The sequence below is a fragment of the Triturus cristatus genome, chromosome 3_1 (genome assembly GCF_964204655.1).
Source record: "Triturus cristatus chromosome 3_1, aTriCri1.1, whole genome shotgun sequence".
NCBI lineage: Eukaryota > Metazoa > Chordata > Amphibia > Caudata > Salamandridae > Triturus > Triturus cristatus.
Window position 1 is genome coordinate 1154654694 of NC_140583.1, and position 20108 is coordinate 1154674801.

General features: G+C 45.4%; 1 protein-coding gene across 2 annotated transcripts in view; it reads right to left on the minus strand.

Moving 5' to 3' along the window:
* The window catches only part of LOC146861664 (40-kDa huntingtin-associated protein-like), a 521777-nt gene that overhangs the window by 115991 nt on the left and 385678 nt on the right, over positions 1–20108 (minus strand). For both annotated transcript variants that reach the window (XM_085646014.1, XM_085646015.1), the window contains exon 9: positions 13471–13552. In XM_085646014.1, the coding sequence (XP_085502140.1) occupies positions 13471–13552 (82 nt within the window). The remainder of the gene's footprint in view (positions 1–13470; positions 13553–20108) is intronic.

A 20108-nucleotide genomic window follows, 5' to 3' on the forward strand; every position in this document is an offset into this window, starting at 1 on the left:
CAACAAAAAGAATCAGCAAAAAGAGGAGGTAAGCAGGCAAAAAGTTTGGGGAAAATCCACCCTACGGATGATAGGTCTAACAGCCACCATCTTGCGCTGGTACAAGAACATGCACATCAGGCGGACAGTTTGAGGAAGCGCTGTGCTTCAATAAGCAGCCATTTGGGATTATAAATGTAGGTGATGTGTTTTTTTTAGTATTAGTCAAAAAATAGGCTGCTGCATAGAGGACCAATTTTCATGGAGCAAGAAGATTTCTTGGGAGCCCATTACCGAAAGCTCAACTATAGTCTAAGCAAGAAATACCAAGAGTTTCACCAGCTATTTTAAGACCAATCAAGAAAGTATAGGTTTCAATTGTTAATTTTTTGTACATGGGATACCTCTCTGATTTTGCCATAGTTCAGTTTAAACCACTTTATTCAGTTACTGAAAACCATAAAAGTACTATACATTAGATCACAATACATTACATAAAACACATACGGTACACAGTAAAAACACATAGATTACACAATAAAATTTCATAACCGTTTCTTCAATAATAGGGCAATTTAAGAAAATTAGGGAGGGAATAAGACAAAATTCATGAATTTCATAAAATCTTCGGTATGGTTAAAACAATAAGGGCAATACGCCATTACAATAAAAAATAATTTAGTGATCAAAAGGCAAGTATTAAAAAGTAGTAACATGGACTTTACAGTATTCTTATACCATCATGGGGTGCCGGGTTTTTCTAAGTCTCACGGTTGCGACAAGAAAGCTTGCAATATTAAAAATCTCCCCTGGATCATTTAGCCTGAATAAAGCCTTTACCTTTTAAGATTGGGAATAAAAACCTCCTACGGATAGCGCAAAAATTATCACAAAACATAATAAAGTGCATTATGTCCTGTATCGAGAAATTATCACAGGGACAGGGACCTGAATCACCAGCCTTGTGAATTTCAGGCTGGTCCAGCCTTGTGAATTTCCCAGATAAAAATAAATTAAGTTGAAACGGAATCTCGTTAGAAGCGGGCGGTGAAATGGTTTAGTAACAATCCTCAGATGAGGTTCAATCTCAGGGATAGTTTTTAACAGGAATTTTATTTTAACCGTAGGTGTCATTAGTTCATTCTCCTCCCTCTCTACCTTCATCTGATCCAATAAGTGTATTTTTACCCATGTCAAATCATCTTTAGTTACTTTATCTGGAGAATTGAATAAGTCTGGAAGACCAAGCTTGGTTAAAATATTCTTGACATAATTCAGCCATGGAATTTTATTGGCTTGGTCCAGGGTGACACAATCCCCGATTATCTTATGGTTCAGCGTTAATTGGGGGTTAAGCCAGGTTTTAGGCCAGCAGAGCACCAGAGCCTGCCTCAACATGTTTGTCACATAGCCAACCCATAGTTCCTGGTGAATTGAAAAGGTAGGAGTGGACTGTAGGAGTGTATTGGGGTACAGACAGGAGGGAGCGTAGGAATTTTTGTCTTCAGCTGTTTGTATCTCCTCCATCGGTTGATATCCCCATATTGCTGAGCCATACAATGCAATCGCTATACATTTAGATTTATAGATATTAAGCATTGCATCCATCGGTTTATCCCCCAGTCGCTGCGCAGAACCATTCACAGTGGCCGTTGACCTAGCCATCGCATTTGCTTTAACTTTCTGTTGAGGTACCCAGGAACCCTTCTCATCAAAAAGTAATCCCAGATAAGTAAAAGAAGTCACCTTAGTCAATTCTACAGTTTCACAAAGAAAGCTTTTTGTTTTTTTGTGTTTCCGGCCCATATTCATTACATGAGATTTGGCTATATTTATCGCTAAGTCCAGAGATTTCTGTAGGCCCCCAAAGGAATCTAAAAGCCTTTAGAGCCCTATAGCAGTACGGGCCAATAGGACGGCATCATCCGCGTAGAGGAGTACCGGAATGAGCCTGTCCCCTACTCGAGGTATGTCCAGACTAGCCATTTCTAAAAACTTGCCCAGATTATAAATATATACATGTAAAAAGTAGTGTTGCTAAAATACATCCTTGGCGAACACCTCTAGCCGATGTAAAGTGTCTTGTGCATTTTCCTTCTTGGTTGACCCTCACTCTTGCGGTGAGATCCCTGTGTACGTCGGCCAAGAAGTAGACTAAACTAGGATCAATGCCTATATCTAACAGGATGTGCCAGAGCTTGGACCTATTTACCAGGTCGAAAGCAGACGACAGATCCATAAAAGCCAGCAGAAGCATCCCTGCTTTAGCTATAGTGTATTTACCTGCTAGTAAATATAGATTAAGACAGTGGTCCATAGTACCTCTACCGCTTCTAAAATCATATTGTAAATTAGATAAAACCTCATTTTCATCTGACCCCTCCATTCATTTCTTTAAAATCACTCTCCCTAAAACTTTCACTGCAGAGTCTATTAGTGAGATCGGCCTATAACAGCGAGGGTCCCCTCTCTGTCCCTTTTAAAAATCAGAATAATAGTAGAGGATGCCCAAGATGGCGGAAAACCCTGACGGCTTGACACTTTATAAATATTTGTCAGGATTCAAGCCCAAAAGTGTGTATTTTGCCGTCTGGGCTGGGAGTCTTATTGCTACTCATTTGTGTAATTGCCAATTCCACTTCACCTTCATTAAAGACTATTTTGTGGGAGCCCCTTCTGGAATCACAACTAATTGGCACTTCCTGGCTATTAGTGGCCTCATATATAGCTTCAAAGTGAGAAAGCCATTGGTCTTCTGTGATGTTACATTCAATGAGGGTGTTCTCTGTCCTGCTACAAAAAGGTTTGTTGACAATGGCCCAAAAGCTAGAGCTCTCTTTTATCACCTCTACTGATAGCAGAGCACACCATGCATCTTCTTTAATTTCCTTCTTGCGTGTCGATTGTGCCATCTTGTACTCTTTACGTAACCAAGCTATATTGGCACGGTCTCGTGGAACCCTCTTTAATTCTGTTAACAATTTACGATGTGCTTTAGAGCAGTTCCATCAAACCATTTTTCTCCAATAGTGAGCCTACGTTTTATCGGTATGGTCAGATCCGATGCTATCTGCGCACAAATGCCTTCAAAGGCCTAAATAGCCTCCTGCCCCTTTTTGGCATTATCAAGACAGGTAGCAAACTTATCCCCAACCCTCTCACAGAGATCTAGGAAAAAGAGGTCCGGAAGTACTTTCGCCCACTTCAACTTCCTTGGTCTGTTACTTTCAAACAGGATTCACCCCCAGACTTTACCGGATTCCCCTTTAGGCTACATCCCCTATCCAATACCAGGATTACAGGATTATGGTCACTAAAGTGAGACCATTTGGCATTATAAATAACTGCTTGGGGTAAAAAAATTGGAGAAATAAAAATAAAGTCTATAATGGTGTCACTCCCCCGTGCTTTAAAAGTAGGAATCGTCTCTTCGTGGTCAAATGAGCTCGGTTTAAAAAGATCTATGGTGGCCAAAAGCTCTTCCAAACACTCTCCCTGTTGTGTGTGTTCAAAGTGTGGCATTGGGAAATTGGCTGCTCTAGAGGTTCTTTCCCCTGACAGTTCAGATTACACACATGAATATTAAAATCGCCCATAATTATAATAGACTAATACGTGGTTTGTTTAGAACGGTACATTTCTAAAAAACATTTCAATTTAAGTAAATGTTCATTTGTGGAACTGCTTTCTCATGAGTTATAAAAGTTTACAAACAACACTTTATTTGCGTTGTGGGCGGTATATTCGATTGCCAAACAGTTGAAAGAGCCCCCATCCAGCATTCTATGAGCCCCTGCCAATTTAAGAGAGAAAAGCATAAGGACCCCATAGGATTTATATCCGTCCACCCAAAAATTGTTGGCCATATCCCAGGTCTCCTGTAACCCAACTATGTCATACTCTTTTAACAGACACAGCCACCTGGGATCCTCTTTTTTGCTCCTTAGACCCGCAATATTTTACCATAGATTGTATGAGGCCTTTACCATACTTAGTATAATGGGCTTGCTTACATCTTTCATGAACTGGAGTAGGATGCTGTACTCTGACTCACTGGCACGTCTCAAAATAAATGGTGTGGTCTCTTCACGCATATTGACATTCTGGGGCACAAGGCAGGGCTACACCCTTTTCTATATATTATTTGTGATAGCACTTGAACCACTAACTGTTAAGCTCAGGTAATATCACCTTGTATTTACTTTACAAAAGATTTTCGTTTCGCTCTATGAGAATTATGTGACACTATATAAGAATTAACCCCAAAATAGTCTCTGTACAATTATCCATCAATATATACTATAAATTGGAGCAAATCGTTACTATTCCACCTTAACCATATTTTCCAGTAGTTCATGCCCTACTTCCCCGTGGTATTAAAATGGAGTTGAATACCTGGGTGTGTGGATCCGTCTGGATAAATACACAGTCTTCAGTGAAAACTATGGTCTCACCCTTGCCAAACAGCAGAATCAGGTTAAAAGATGGTCAATATTCCCGCACTCAAAGGCAGGACTTATATCGTTAACAAAGATACCCTGCCGAAATTGCTTTATTATTTTAATAACATTCCTCTACCCTTCACTAAGTCATTTTTCCAGACTCTCATGTCACTAATGATACAGCTGGTTTAGTTTAGCATGCAGCCTAGACCCAAGTGAGAAACACTAAATCTCCCTAATAATTAGGGCAGTTTTGCATCCCCAGAACTCAAGCTATATTATTTACCTGCTCAAGCTCAGTTCCCATACTACCGGTTTCATCCACCACCGTATATGCTGCATCTAGCAGTTGAAAAAGACAACGAGGCCCCTTACACGTCTTCAGACGTTAAAATGCTGAAACTATAAACGTCATTTAATGACTATAAATATGATAGCTTGCACCACACAGGCATGGGATCAAACAAAAGCTGGTCTGAATTTGATATATTTCAATTCACTTTCTCTAGTTAATCCCCCCAAATTATCCCTGACCAATTAGAAGAAAGTAACAACCCAATGAAAATATCTTAAGTTAGCAAAACAGACCCCCGGTGGTGCCCTTCTGGCTTAAAGATATCTGTGAGTGGTCCCTAGATGAGGAAGCTCACATGCAAGTCACTCGAAGGGATGAGAAGCTGCAGGACGATCTAATGGCTTGGCGGGTTATGTGTACTTCTGGGTTAGCAGAAGGGGAGCCCTCCCCACAGGATACGACTGACAGTGAGGGAAGTGAGTTGGATCTACCCATTGGGTCTGGGCCCGACGGGGAGCGAGAGGGTCGGCCCCAGTACAGTCCGCAGTGCGACAAAGTGATGTGCCCGGTTCCTTCCTCACGGTGCTCTGTTTGCACATTATTATTTCTTTCCCCATGGTTCCGTTCCCTCCCTGATGCTGCCTGTAGTCCTATGTGCCATTAATGACATCATAGATTTGCCTGTATACAATGATCTGATGCCAGCTTGTGTGTTTTTTTTTTTATAACATGTAAACTGAAAAATAAAGTTTATAAAATTTAGCGAAACAGACAATATACATAGGGAAGGGCACTTTATGTCCTTAAATGTATTCCTGTATTACTGTCTGAGTAGCGTGTAAAAATAAATGTTTTGATACCCTCTAGGATACCCCATTTTCAAAACTCTAGAGTGAATGGGTCACTGCTAGCACGACAAAGCGCTTCATAACACTCCTTTGCAAATCCATGCACGAACAAACCCCAATTATCCTACCTACCTCTAGAGATGAATGGAACAATGAGTTGAATGTCTGGCTCTTGGAAAAGAATTGGTGATTCTGCTGCCCACAAACCAGCATGCTCTCACCATACATTAAACTCTGAGTTATACACTTTAAATTCCTCCAAAGATTTTAACACACCTACGAGTACGAGTAAGAGATCAGGTCTCAGGAAAGATTTAAAATGTAATCACTGAGGAGCACCAGAGGCTACTATTCAAGGATACTAGTGTTAAGTGATAAGTTCATTTTCACAGATGGATCATGGGGTCTCACTCGATCGCCTGATGGTGTTATTGGATTGGGTGATGCACACCACCCACCCCCAACTCTTTTTTGTTTGAATATCTTTATTGGTTTTTTCTTATTCTTCCTTTTCTTACATTGCATGACAATACAGATTTATCTAGAGCATAATTAAAATCTATACAAAACAACACTATAATAAAACTGTGCATATCAACATTTTGCATTACAGAGGAGCGTTTATAATATGCAGTGGCGAACACATGCATTCCCAAAAGGCAGTTACCCATGTACCATTGTGATTGCCTGCCCACATTACTACTCCGCAGTTTCCAACCTTCATATGTTAGCATGGTTCGTTGCAATCAATCCATTAGTACCTAGCGTGCATGGTATTAGCAGACGTAGAAGATATGAATGTGTGGCCGTTTCAGTATATCAATATGGGGATTGCGCAAAAGAGAAAGAGATGAGGATAAAAGAAAATGCGCCAATAAGACATACATTATCTAATTAACAACATCGAACAACATAATTAGAGAACTGCCATCGATAAACAAATAAAATAATCATTGCATATGAAACAGTGTATCCTGTACAGTACAATATGGTGACTCGCCAAGCTGGGAATCAGACCCATGTAGATGGTGAGGGTCAGTTTTGTGTTGGTGGGTGGTTGAGCAGTCAGGGGTAGGGGGCCTCCCATATCGGTCTGTATCTATGTAGTGGTACATAACAGTTTGTAATTTCTATCCACTGCGTAAGTTGTGTATCGGCCAGTTGGCCGTCGCCGTCTTCCCCACTTGCTTCATTTTTGAAGGCTGTGAGGTTAGTGTCCCAGTGTTTTGCAATGGGATATTTGTGGAGCCCCGCCATTTCCTTCCTGTGCAATGTTGTACTTTCAACCTGTGCCCATACCGTGAGCGATCTTTTCCAGCTGATCGCCTCTGGGGGGTCTGCATGTTTCCACCATTTTGTGATTAAGTGCTTTGCAACCATCAATCCCAGGCCTCTAAACTGTGATGTGACTTTGTTTTTCTTGGACCTGATATAGACCCCTAATATGCAAATTTCCCATGTGGGCGGTAAACATGTGCAGAGCGCAAGGGCTGTGGCGACGTCTCGCCAATAGATTTGGAGGGAGGTGCAAGACCATAGCATGTGGAGCAGGTCCGCGTCGAGCTGCAGACAGTATGGGCATTCAGATGTGGCAATGTTAAAATATCTGTTTATTTTGTCGGGTGAGAGGTACGCCCTCTGTATGATGTACGTTTGTATTAACTTGAATTTAGAACTTCTCGGTGTATATGTAGAGCCAGCCAGGATGGAGTCCCATTCCTTGTCAGTCCAGGGTTGGCCTCTGACTGCTTCCCAGCGGGTGTGGAGATTCAGCATTGGTTTCAGCGCGTGTGTGAGTAAGGCCGTCACCAGCACAATGTACTATATGTGATCCCGCCTCCATTACGTGTAAATACTGTAATCGTAGATGCGTCAGTTGCTCAGCCGTTAAATCTCCCAGAAGGCCAATAGTACTCTCGTGAGGGAGGTATGCAAAAGGAATTGCCCTGCAGGCAAGTCAGTGTCGTCCCCGAAAGCCTCAAATGTTAATAGTGTGCCATCTCTGTAGAGGTCGCCCAGGGTGTCTATACCTGCTGTGTGCCAATGTGTGAGAGTCACCTCGGAAGTGCCTGTCTTCCCCCTAGGTGTCCCCAAGAGTGGCAATATCGGGGCATACGGGAGTGTCGCGCGGGTGAGATATAAGCTCCTCCTGTAGCATCTATACGCTAATCCCAGATGTAATTGGGATGGATGTGGAGGCTTGGCAACTGGATGGAATAGGTGATAGATTTGAGTGTGAGCCCACGGCTGTTGCAAGGTCGCCGTGTCTTCCAGACTGTTGCCATTTAGCCACTTCGTTACCCATTGTAGCTGGGCAGCTATATAATACAGTTCCATATTGGGGACAGCCAACCCTCCCTGACTGGTAGGCGCATATAATTTCCACAGTGCGACTCGGGCCTGCCCTTGTTTCATATGAAGTCTCGGAACAAGCGCTCCAGCTCACGGAAAATTTTGGTTGGGACATAATCCAGGAGATTCGAGAAGTAATATAATAACTTGTGAAGGACAATCATCTTCAGCAGGGTAATGCGGCTCATAACATTCAATGGGAGTGACTTCCAAAATTGTACTTGGGCCCTGACCGCTGAAATCGCTCTCTGTAAATTGCCCTCTAGCAAATCATCAGGAGTCCAATATATGAAGACCCCAAGATAGCGAAAGGTGGTGGGGTACCATGGAAGTAGGAAGCTGTTAATGAGCACATCTGTTTCCGCCGTGTTTGCGTTAAAGGGATAAACCCCTGATTTGGCCCAGTTAACCCGGAGACCCGACATCTCTTCAAAGGCCCTCAGCACATCTGCTATAGACGTGGGAATGTCAGTAATGTCACGCACATACAACAGTAAGTCATCAGCATAGAGAGACACGGCATGCATCCCTTCCACCAACTGTATGCCCCACGCCTCACTACTACCGCAAAGTAACATCACCAGTGGCTCCATGGCTAGAGAAAAAAGTAGCGGGGACAACGGGCAACCCTGGCGTGTCCCCCGTCTCACTCTAATGGGATCAGATATGAGCCTACCAGTGCAGACCCGAACAGTAGGGTGCTGATACAGCAGTTGGACCATACCTAATTAATACTCACCAAGCTCGTATTTGTTCAGCACCACCGCCAGATATGGCCATTCCAAAGAATCAAAGGCCTTCTCCGGGCCCAATACCAGGCAGCCAGAGCGGGGCCATCTAAGTATCGCGTACTGCTGTATCCAAAAAACCTGCAGAGGTTGACTGAGGTATTCCTAGTGGGAACAAAACCGTTCTGATCTGGGTGTACCAGCGTTTTCACTAAGGGTAAAAGTCGCTTAGCGAGTAATGATGCAAACAGTTTGTAATCGTTGTTAAGACGTGCTAGGGGACGATAGGAACCTAAAGATTCAGGGTTTTTGTCAGGCTTAAGGAGAGATACTAGCAGGGCTTCATTTTGCGTATCAGTGAGCGCAGAGTTATCCAACGCAGCCTCATACACCTTCAGCAGCTGTGGTACTAATATATAAGCATAAGCCTTGTAAAATTCAGTCGGCAATCCTTCCGGTCCTGGCGACTTCCCGTTGGATAATGAGAATATGCTATCCCGTATTTCTTGTGCAAGAAGAGGATCGTTTAATTCCGCTTTTTGTGTGCGTGTAAGTTGCGGCAGATCCATCTCTTCCAGGTAGAGCTGTAGCTCCAGGGAAGTAACCTGTATGCTAGATTCATACAGGCCCCGGTAATGAATCACAAACGCTCCATGTGTGTCTCGCTGTGTGTACACTACGCCCCCGGCCGCCGTGCGCACAGATGCGACAGGGGACGATGACTCATCTTGACGTATGAGCCACGTGAGCAATTCCCAGCTTTGTCCCCTATGAGGTGTGTCCGCGCCGAATGTGCGGCATAATTAAGACATCACAGCCGCTCTAGCAATCGTGCATGTTCCACCCTGTGGCTGTCAAGTTGTCTTTGTGACCCGTCAGTCTCTTCTCGTTCACTAGCTGCCAGCTTTCTTTCTAAAATAGTGAGTTCCTTTTCCAGCTGCACTCTAATGCCCGCCTGTGTACCCAAACAGTGACTCCTTACTACTACCTTGAGGTCGTCCTACTCTCACAGTGGCGATGAAGCTGTGCCTGCATTCTCATCAAAGTACTGAGCCACACTAGTAGCCAGTATGTCTCGGAATGGTGCATCAAGTAGGACATCTGGTTAAAGTCGCCACACAGGAATTGGCGGCAGTGAGTCTTCCCACTGCAACTCCACCATATGCGGGTTATGATCTGAGTGTGTCCACCCCATATAGTAGGACCCGGAGACGCTCGAAAGAAGATCATTTGACACCATAAAGCGGTCTAGGCGTACATGGAGGCCGTGCGCTCCCGAGTAGTAAGAATATACCCTATCATGTGGGTTGTGGTGGCGCCAAGCATCAGATAAGCGTCAATTTGTGGCCCAATGATTTAACGCTTTCATGGCAGTGTGTGCAGCCGTGCCAGGTAAGGGAGGAAAGGATCGGTCTAGTGTTATAGCCAATACACTATTATAGTCGCCGCCTAGTACCATGGGAACATCGTGCCACTCGGCTAGTTTAAGGGAGATCAATTCCAAAAAGGCCGCCTGGTCCGTTTTGGGCGCATACAGCGATGCAAGTATGATCCACCTCCCCTCCAAGACACCCTTAACTATGACGTACCTACCCTCTGTGTCTATATAGGAGTCTACCACCCGGAAGGGAGTCCCTGGCCTCACCCACACCAACACCCCACGGGCATACGCCGAATAGCCCGTCGCGTACAGTTCACCCCTCCAACGCCTATGTAGCCGTGCTACTTCTGACTTATGCAAGTGTGTCTCCTGTAAGAGTGCTATCTGTACGTGGTGGCGTTTCAGATAGGAGTAAATAAGATATCGACGTGACGGACTGTGAATGCCCCTCACATTCCAGTTCCCAATCTTGATAGGTGCCATATCTTTAGAGAGCTAGCAGCGCATGTGGTCCAGCCAGACCAAGGGGTGGGGTGAGTCAGTGCCACACGCGTGTGGGCGAGTCTAGAGTGCGTCCCTCTGTGCAGGTCAATGTTACGACTGTCCCACCTCAGTATGTAAAGGATAGCATGTTGAACAATAAAGGGCTGATGTGCAACAGGCAACTGCCCAAACTTGAAGTGAATACCAAAAGAGCGAATGTGCAACAGGCAATCGTCCAAACTACGTATGTAAGCATCATTCAATCAATGTCTGGGGGGGTGTGCTGCGCTCTACAATCTGTGAGTGTCTAGGGTAGAGGAGAGTCTCCTCGGGGCTCCCTGACAGTCAGCCAGTCATGAAACTTTCAGTGCTGCGCCCACTAGAATCAACGTGTGGCCTCCTCCAGTGGAAGACAGGAGACATTATGTGTCATATCTTAAACGCTGTTTCGCTAAATAGTGGGGAAATCGCATTCGTAATTGACAACGTTAGAGTGGTGCATACAATTATATGTTTTCTACATACCTAGCACTTCACATTAATACACAACTTTCAACCATATACTTGCATGTACAGTCACGAGGCATAGATGATATCGAGCAGAATGATACAGCAACAATCGTCAAGCAAAGTCATCATCGGTCTGAGGAGTGACAACTGGTAGTTCACAAGAGTTTTGCCTGGTTAGAGGGTCATCCGAAGGGCGTAAGAATCGCTGGCCTGATCTTGCTGGCTGCAGATGGACGCACATTCCTCCAACTGTGACCCGCTGATACTTGCCACAGCTTGAAGAGCACCTTGTTGGCCTTGCAGCACTTGGTCTGGATCTGGGCCTGTCTTTTGAGAGAGTTGTAATTGCTTCAGCTTGTTCCCCCTGGGGCGGCGACGACGGGAAGACTCGCCAGCTGGTTTGTTTTGTGCATGGTCAGGTAATGGTGCAGCCCTCGAAGGAGAGTATGTATCAAGCCAGTCCTCAGCCTCCTCAGATGTGGTGAAAAAATGCGGTTTACCCTTCGCCACTACTCTTAGATGTGCCGGAAATAATAAGGAGTATTTTAAATGGTTCTGTCTTAGGCGCCTCTTCACCGCCATGTAAGAGTGTCTCTGTTTTTGTACTTGGATCGAGTAGTCAGGAAAAAACATTACCTTCTGATTGTCCACTTGAATCTCGTGCAGTTTCCTGGTTTCCTGCAATATCATGTCTCTGTCTCTATAATTCAACAGCCAGATCAAGAGCGGTCTGGGATTGGACCCTGATGGCAAGGGTCTGGCTGGTACCCGGTGCGATCTCTCTACTACAAAATGCAGGGAGAGGGTGTCTTCTGGCAAGAGGGCACGCAGCCATGATTCTACGTCGGCGACAGGATTTCTCCCCTCTGTTCCCTCCGGCAGCCCTACCACTTGTACATTGTTGCATCAGGCCAGGCCTTCGTGTCTTCTGCCCTGTCCTCGTGAAAGTCCACTCTGTTGAGGAGGTGTTGTATATGCTTGTCCGCCGCCGCCACCTGAGGCGATATCTCCGCTGCCGTGGTTTCAAGCGCATTGGTGCGGTCTGCTAATTTGCGATGGTCTGCATGGAGCAGCGTTAAGTTAATGACTGCTTTGTCAATTTTGCCTTCCAAAGCAGTACGCGTATGGTTCAAGGTCTCCCCCAGTTTTTCCACTGCTGCCAGGAACGCATCTAACTTGCTGGTCATGATGGCCGAAGGTTCTGCATCTGCCATTCTACCCGCTTTAGCTCTTGTTTGTGGGGGTGGAGCCGGTGTGCCAGACACGTTCATTTTAATTCGACTGCCCCACGACATCGATCTAGGGGTGTCCCTGCGATGGGGCTGGCACACCTCAAACAAGTATCCGGTCGAGTTGTAGCTGTGCAGTTAGGCTCTTCCGCTGTACCCTAGGGATCACCTCCAATTTGTGCATGCCCAATAGTATCTCCTGTACCTCCACGCCTGCACCCCCTTATGCCGACAGTGGGCAGCCCTCTGGCAGACTCAGTCAGTGGGAATACATTTCAGTTATATACGGGGACCAGTGCTGGGGCAACACATTGGGGGCCGAGTCATGAATGAGCCGCCCAGTGCTTGCTCACTTGCTGGGCTCCCAAACCTCCGGCTGTAGGGCGATATAGTAAATTTCGGCCTCCCCGTAGATCTCGTGGGCACCGCAGTTCGCCACTTCCTCAGCTTAGTGGACATGCGGTCGCGTGTGGCTGCCGCACACCACCCCCAACTCTTGAGAGAAAATGAACTCCTCTGCTGTCATTGCTTGCTATAAGGCAAGAGGTGAGACACTGGAGGCGAGGCGGTGCGCCAACTCATGAAAACTGGGTATAAGCTCTCTCCTACTCTAAAACAGAACTTGAGATGTATGCTGAAATAGACACCTCTGCTGCTCAGCCAAGGCACATCTTGGGTTTGCCACAGGCCTATGTAATCTCTCTAGACCCTACCTCCGAAACCTCAGCTAACTGACCAAGACATTTTTCGCAGAGTACACTGACATACAAAATGCCTAAGTATTGAGGACGCTATAGTAGAATATTTTGGTTGCTCGCTGCCTTATCACTGATGTGGCATGTAGTTTATTTTTGTAGAATGTGAAGCTATGCCCAATAAAACATGCTATGCCTTTTGCTAAAAATTTACTAAATGAAGGTTATACTGTAAACTACCTCTCTCTAATGGCTTTTGATGGTATGTTACATTTCTATAAATATAATAATTAAAAATAGTAACCTGCATGACTCAGCTTTTGATATATAGCAGATATTTCTAACTGCAATGTTATTAAATTACACTAGATTGTAGTATTATTAAATTAAACTAAAATCCTCCCCACGCTTAAAGTGGTTGCCCTTAACCTGTGTTAGGTGACAGCTGAGACAAGCAACATGAATCAATTTACATTTGCAAGAATTGTGTTCATTATTCAACACATTAGATCAGAAGTACATTCTTACCGTGGCTATGACTATCAAAAGCTTCCCAGTCATACTTCTCCAGTGTCTGTGCATGTTCGGGCAACAATTTCTGAGGTGGCGGCTAGAGTAATACACAATTCGCACAATCAGAATTCAGAAACAAATACTTTTGATAAAAAAAGACATTGTCAATAAAGAATGAAATATTTTAAAATTGTATTTATTGGCAAGACAGTGTGTTCCTGAATGATTCTGGGGACGTGAAAATATGGAACACTGTCACGTACAAGGAGACAGAATTCTAGTCAGCTTCCACTTTGCATATGAATAAGCATTTTTGTATTTTTTCTCTCTCTCTCTCTCTCTCTCTCTCTCTCGCTCGCTCGCTCTCTCTCTCTCTCTCTCTCCCCCCCCCCCCCTCCCCGCCTACCCCCCACCCCCCAGCCAAAAATATACTTTATCAAAATATTCGAGGACTGGAGTTAGAAAAGTAAACCATCTTCTACTCGAATATTTAACATGAATTCTTTTTGTCTTGTCTGATGTTTACAGGCTTAGAAGACCACTTTACTTACCTTTATAACTTTCTTTCAGATGTATTCAATTCCCGGTGAACACTACCAGGGCCGGACTGACCGTAGCGGGCACCGGGCAATCCCCCTGGGCCGGATTTTGGGGCCCTTTTTGTTACAGGGCCGTTTTGGCCCTGTAACAAAATCGGCCGAAAACCGGCCCTGGCAAAGAGCTCTAAAGGCAAACCCCCCTCAAGCCCCACCCCCCTCAAGCCCCCCCCCCCCTCCTGCTCCCCAGCCGGACCTGCCGAGCACTTTGCCAGGGCCGGTTTTGGTTCCCAGTCGGCCCTGAACACTACGCAAATGAACCACTTTCTCAGTTGCCCAAACAAACCAATTTTTTTCATAGCACTCACCTCTACTGGCATCATGGAGAGGCACACTGCATCAACAGCGTAGTCCCACAGCTTCACTGGAAGTGATGTGTTGACCGCCATGTAAGGTGTCAAGTGTGTCATGGATACAGCTCCATCGTATATTACACCCCAAAAGGCATGTGAATGTCAAAGGTTGGCGCACATTACAAATGTTATAACACAATCATAAAAGGAAGGATGGAAGGGTGGGAGAAAATCTTCCTGAGCATTTCTATCTAACTGAAAGAAGTTGCTCTTTAAATGATTATGAACTCTTGCAGATTACGTACTTAAACACTTCCAATTCAGTTTTCAAAGAACCTGACAATTATAGACGGAAAGCTAAGCCAAATCAAGAATGACTGCTTTACTGCCCTACGACTCGAGTCAGGCCTCCACAACTGCCAACAGAAAAATAATAGGTATACATGAGTTTTAGGACACTGTTGAACTACCAACTACACAGGCTTTACGGTCTTATTCGAACTGTTAGATGTATGCACTGGGCAATTTGGCCAATGAGCATAGTGTAAAATCACCAAAAATATATTCCCTTGTGTATAGCCAAGAACCTGCCGACTGACGTCTTTTCCTCGAAGGTCTTATAAATGTGGGCCTACTACTGATGGAGCAAGTATTTCAAAATTAGACCTTTTTGACGCTCAAGAAATTGGACAATTAACAAGGTGTTAATGCACTAGAAACACCCGAATACTTTAAGATGCAGCAAACAGTCCCTGCATGCTTTGACTGCTTCCTGGAGGAGCCACCATGGTGCCCCACATGGTGTAACCTTGTTCCTGGTAGAATAAGCTCGCAAGCCCTTAAGGACCTGCTTCTAGAGCCAGCGTGTAGCAGATCCTAATACAGAGAACGATCCAGTGCGAGAAGATCTGTCTGCACAGCCTTGCCTTTGCTGCAGTGAACCAGATAAATAGCTGATGGTCTACCCAGTGTTCTCTGTTATGATTGATGTAGAAGCTGAGACCTTTTTCCGATCCACCCAGTGAAGTCTCTCCTCCTCCCTAGAGGAGTGAAGCAATGCAAAAGGATGATGCTCTGACTAACATGAAAGGGAGTCACTACCTTCGGAAAGAAGGAGGCTCAAGTCTGCAGAGCCACCTTGTCTGAATACAGCGTGATGTATGGCGGGTTAACAAAAAGGGTATACAACTAGCTTGCCACAGTTATAGCGACAAGAAAGACTGTCTTGAAGGAAAGGAGCGTAAGAGAACAAATGTGGAGATTATCAAAGGGTGCGTACATGAGGAATGTGAGGACCAAATTTAAGTCCCATTGGGACATATGTTGAATTTTTTCGACAAAGTGCATCACAATGGGTGAATTAAATAATGTTGGCTGTTCTGGCAACCGTAAGAAGGCCAAAAGAGCCAACAGGTACCCTTTACCAGTGCCCAAAGAAAGGTCTTGCTGAGCAAAGAACAACACAAACAATTGAACTTCGGACAGTTTTGCACTCAGCGGGTAGATATGTTTAACAGTGCAGCCGTCCATCAACTTATCCCAATGGTCACGATAGAGATATGGCTGAGGGACACCTGGCTGTCAAGATGACATTCATGATTTCTGGAGGTAGATCAAAGGCATTTGATTTTCGCTGCTCAATCTCCTAGCATGAAGGTGTAAGTTGTGCAGGTTTGGGTGCAGAACCCTACCCTTCTGCTAACAAATAAGAGCCTACAGAAGAGGCAGTCTAATCAGAAGACAAATGCTCATGCCCAGGAGTTCGGGATACCATATGCTCCATGCTCAACCCAAGGCTACTAGGATGACTTTGGCCCTATCGGGCCTGATCTTCTTCAGAACTCCGGGCAGGAGAGTTATTGGTGGAAAGGTGTACAGGAGTCCTGAGTTGCACTCTACACAAAAAGAGTCTCGGAGTGAGAGGTGCCTTTGAATTCTAATGCCCAAAAGTGCTGACATTGCACGTTCTCACTGTTGGTGAAGAGATCAAACTAGAAGCTTCCCATTCACAGAAAATAACCTGTGCCACCTCCATCTGTAACTGTCATTTGGGATCCGCAAGGAGTCGATGGCTTAGTTTGTCCACTCTGGCGTTCAGGGAACCACCAGGTGGTGTGTGCCAGAAAAATTCCTTAATGGTCTAGCAATGTCCAGAGACGCAAAGCCTCCTGATACAGGGTCGACATATCCAGACCACCCTGCTTGTCGCAGTACCAGATGGCCAAGATGTTGATCGCGAGCACCTGCAACAGCTTGCCAATGGGGAGGGCAGGTCGACTTTTAATGGCAAGTGGATAGCTTTCAGCTCAAGAAGGTTGGTACGGAGCCAGGCCTCTACCGGAGATCAGACGCCTCTGATCGCTACCTCTCCCAGATGGCCTGCCCAACCAAGTAGCAATGCCATCAGTCACCCACTGTGAGCTCTGAGTGAGGTAAGGAGAGGGGTCTGACACTGACCCAATTGCAGTCTTGCATCCACCAGTATCCTTGGTTTTGAGTTTTGCAGTCTCATCCAAAATCTGAACCAAATCGGAAAGATCCCCCTTGGTGCAGATCCCACTGAAGAGTCCACATATGCTATCTGGTGTGGTTAACCAGCAGAATGCAGAAGGCCATCAGTCCCAGCAGCCTCAGAGTCATCTCCGTTGAAATCAGGGGCAGAGTTTGCAACCTTGGGATCATAGCCAAAATGTCCTGGACTCTCTTTTCCGGGCGTCAGCACAAACGCAGTGTCCAGATTGGCTCCAAAGAAGTGGAGCACCTGTGTAGGAGTCTTGACTATGGAACGTTGCTAGTGAACCCCAAGGATGTCAGGAGATTTACCATAGTCTGGAGGAGGTTGACAGCTGTCTAGGGCGAGCCCACCTTCAACAACCAGTCCTTGAGGTAGGTGAAGACTGGAACCACTGTGCTTCCGAAGATGTGATGCTACTAACACTATCACGAACAAACACCAGAAACCAAACCGACTTTGCTTAAAACACAGGAATTTTAACCAATATCTTAACATTGTCATTACTCACGGACAAGGCAACAGCAACAAAACAGTCACTTCATCTTGGTTTTGTAGACTTTAACGCTGCATTTGATAACATTGTGAGAGCCAAACTTTGGGAAAAGCTGGCAAACTGGAAGATCACACAGGCACTGCAAGGCGCACTAATATCCCTTCACACAGACACCTGGGTGCAGGTCAAACTGGGAGACGGCACACGCTTGTCAAGGTGAATTTCAACAACGAAAGGGCTTTAAGAGGGCTGTGTGCTTGCTCCAACTCTGTTTAACCTTTATATAGCCGACCTTAGACCAATGCAATGCACATGCTCCAAGGTTAGGAGGCAAGGCTCTAAATAGCATCTTGTACGCTGATGACGTAGTCCTAATTAGTCACACGCATGTAGGTATACAACATCTTTTAAACGCTCTTCAAAAATACTCCAATGTCAATTTTCTGGAACTAAATCAGGAAAAAATTAAATCAATGTCCATTAAAAGACGAGGGGAAAAAAAACCACCACTGGCACTTACGCAACAACTAATTACAGAACACAACAAATTACAAATATCTAGGGGTAATATTTGATAATAGAGGCCAGTTTACAAGTCAGCTAGAGTAAATTAAAAGGTAAGGAGCGGCCCTTGCGACAACGCTGAGGCAAATAAAAACCCAGCTTACAGTCCTGAGGCTCTCTCCACTTCTTCAGATTGCGCAAGCCAAAATCCTGCCCACGATCACATATGGTAGCAAAGCGCTAAAAGGAAGAGATGCACGCACCCTGGACAGCACCTTAATTAGGGTCTACATAACCATGTTTAACTTCCCCGCAAACGCATCCGCCGCACAGATTCGGCTAGAATTTGCCCTCATCAACAGTTAGCAAGGCAGGGGGCGTACATAACTTGCTGGCACAAGATCAAGAATGCCACCGTCAACAGACTAAGCCATCTACTGTGGCAGGAGCTACAACAGCGGCTCCGGCAAGTAAACATCTATATCAGTGTCTTAAGAACCTGGTCTCAGCCAGGTCTGGGAAATTCCGACCACTCACGTTGTCTTGAAGAAAACTGTGGGGAAGACAATAAGGAGTATGTCACTTGAAGAAGATAAAGTTACCTTCGCGCAGAGAAAACACGCTTGGAAGACAATTAACGGCTATGTAGGAGATCGCAACCATACTTTAGTGCAGGGTACTCCAGGACCATTAAGAAGAAACTCATGAAACATCGATTAGGAAAATTGCCAGCCTTTCAGCATTTACCACCAAAGCTGCGGAGTCAAAAGTCTACAGATTGCCGCTTGTGCAGTAACGGAGTCAAGGACATGGCTCACCTGATATGCACCTGCCACAGCCTAAGAAGCGAAAGCTCGTATCTGCTCAAGCTCCACTTAATTCTGCGAGGGATCCAAACATGGAGGCAAGCCGTGATAGCAACTCAGACGACCACAGTTGAACTATAAGCTAGTAAATTTCTTAGCACGGATAGACGAGAAGCTGGGAAACTGTGGTAATACCACAGGTAAATGTTAGAACACCGCTGCTCAGCGTGAAAAGCGCACACGATCAATGAACTGACACGAACCTCCGTGAAAGCTGGCTGAAGAACAAATCAAGCAATCGCGTAAGAGGGTCAAACTCATGGACTCATGAACATTGTCTTAACTGGGCCTGGCAATTCGCATGACAATTCCTTTAATCATCAAATCTTTTTATCTAGTTTTAATATTTCGTCTTAGTCACCTACGAGCATAATTTGTACGCTTTTTTTATCACATCAGTTTTAATTAACTATATACAATAAAGTTTACTTACTTGAACACCAGAAAGGTGCTGGTAAGGCCAAAATGGGGCACAACAAAATGCTTGCGGTCTACCATAGACCACAGGTAACACCTGTGGCCTCCAGAATGGGGATGTGAAAATAAGCGTGCTGCCGGTACAGTGCCACCCTTCGGTCTTCAGGGTCAAGTGCAAACAAGACCTGGATGAGCATCTTGAACCTGTCTTTCTGCAGAAAGGCTTTGAAAGGCCGAACGTCTAAAATGGGATAGAGGCCCCCGTACTTTTTCGGCACCAGGAATTAGCATGAAAAAAGAACACAACAAACTTCTGGCACCAGTGCCCTCTCTATGAAAGAGTCTGCACTTCCTGCTGCAAGAGTGACAAGTGGTCCTGTGTCAGTTGATCTAGTCGATGGTGGAAGGTGATGTTGGGTCTCGAGAAATGGTAACGCATAACCCAGCTCAACAATTTACAACCCACTTGTCCAAAGGTAGCGCCTGGAACCCTGGCAGAAACTGTAAGATCCTGCCACCGATATGGTGGCTGTGATCTGGTAAAGGGCAAGCTAAGAGGGTTGGGGGTTGGCAGCTGTGGAGGCAGAATACTGGGCTGCATGGTCTCCCTGTTGCCCTGTTGTGGGAAGCACGGCCATGGCAACAAAAAGGCTGGGGTGGTTGCTGCACCTGGTGGGGCTGTTGGCAATATTGGTAGCCCCTACCATAGCCATGGAGGAGGTACAACTGATAGTGTGGCTGCTGCGGAGGAGTGGAAATGCCCAGAAAGCATGCTGTGGCCCTGTTAACGGTGAAGTGCTCCAGGGCCGAGTCCGTCTAATGCCCCAAAAGTTGGGAGAACTGCATATCCATAAGGCTGGCCTGACCGTCTCCCGAAAAGCCAGTAGACTGCATCTAAGTGTGCCTGCGAATTGCCACACATTGGTGCCAATAGACCTGCTGAGGGAATCAGTAGAATCCAGTCTGCGC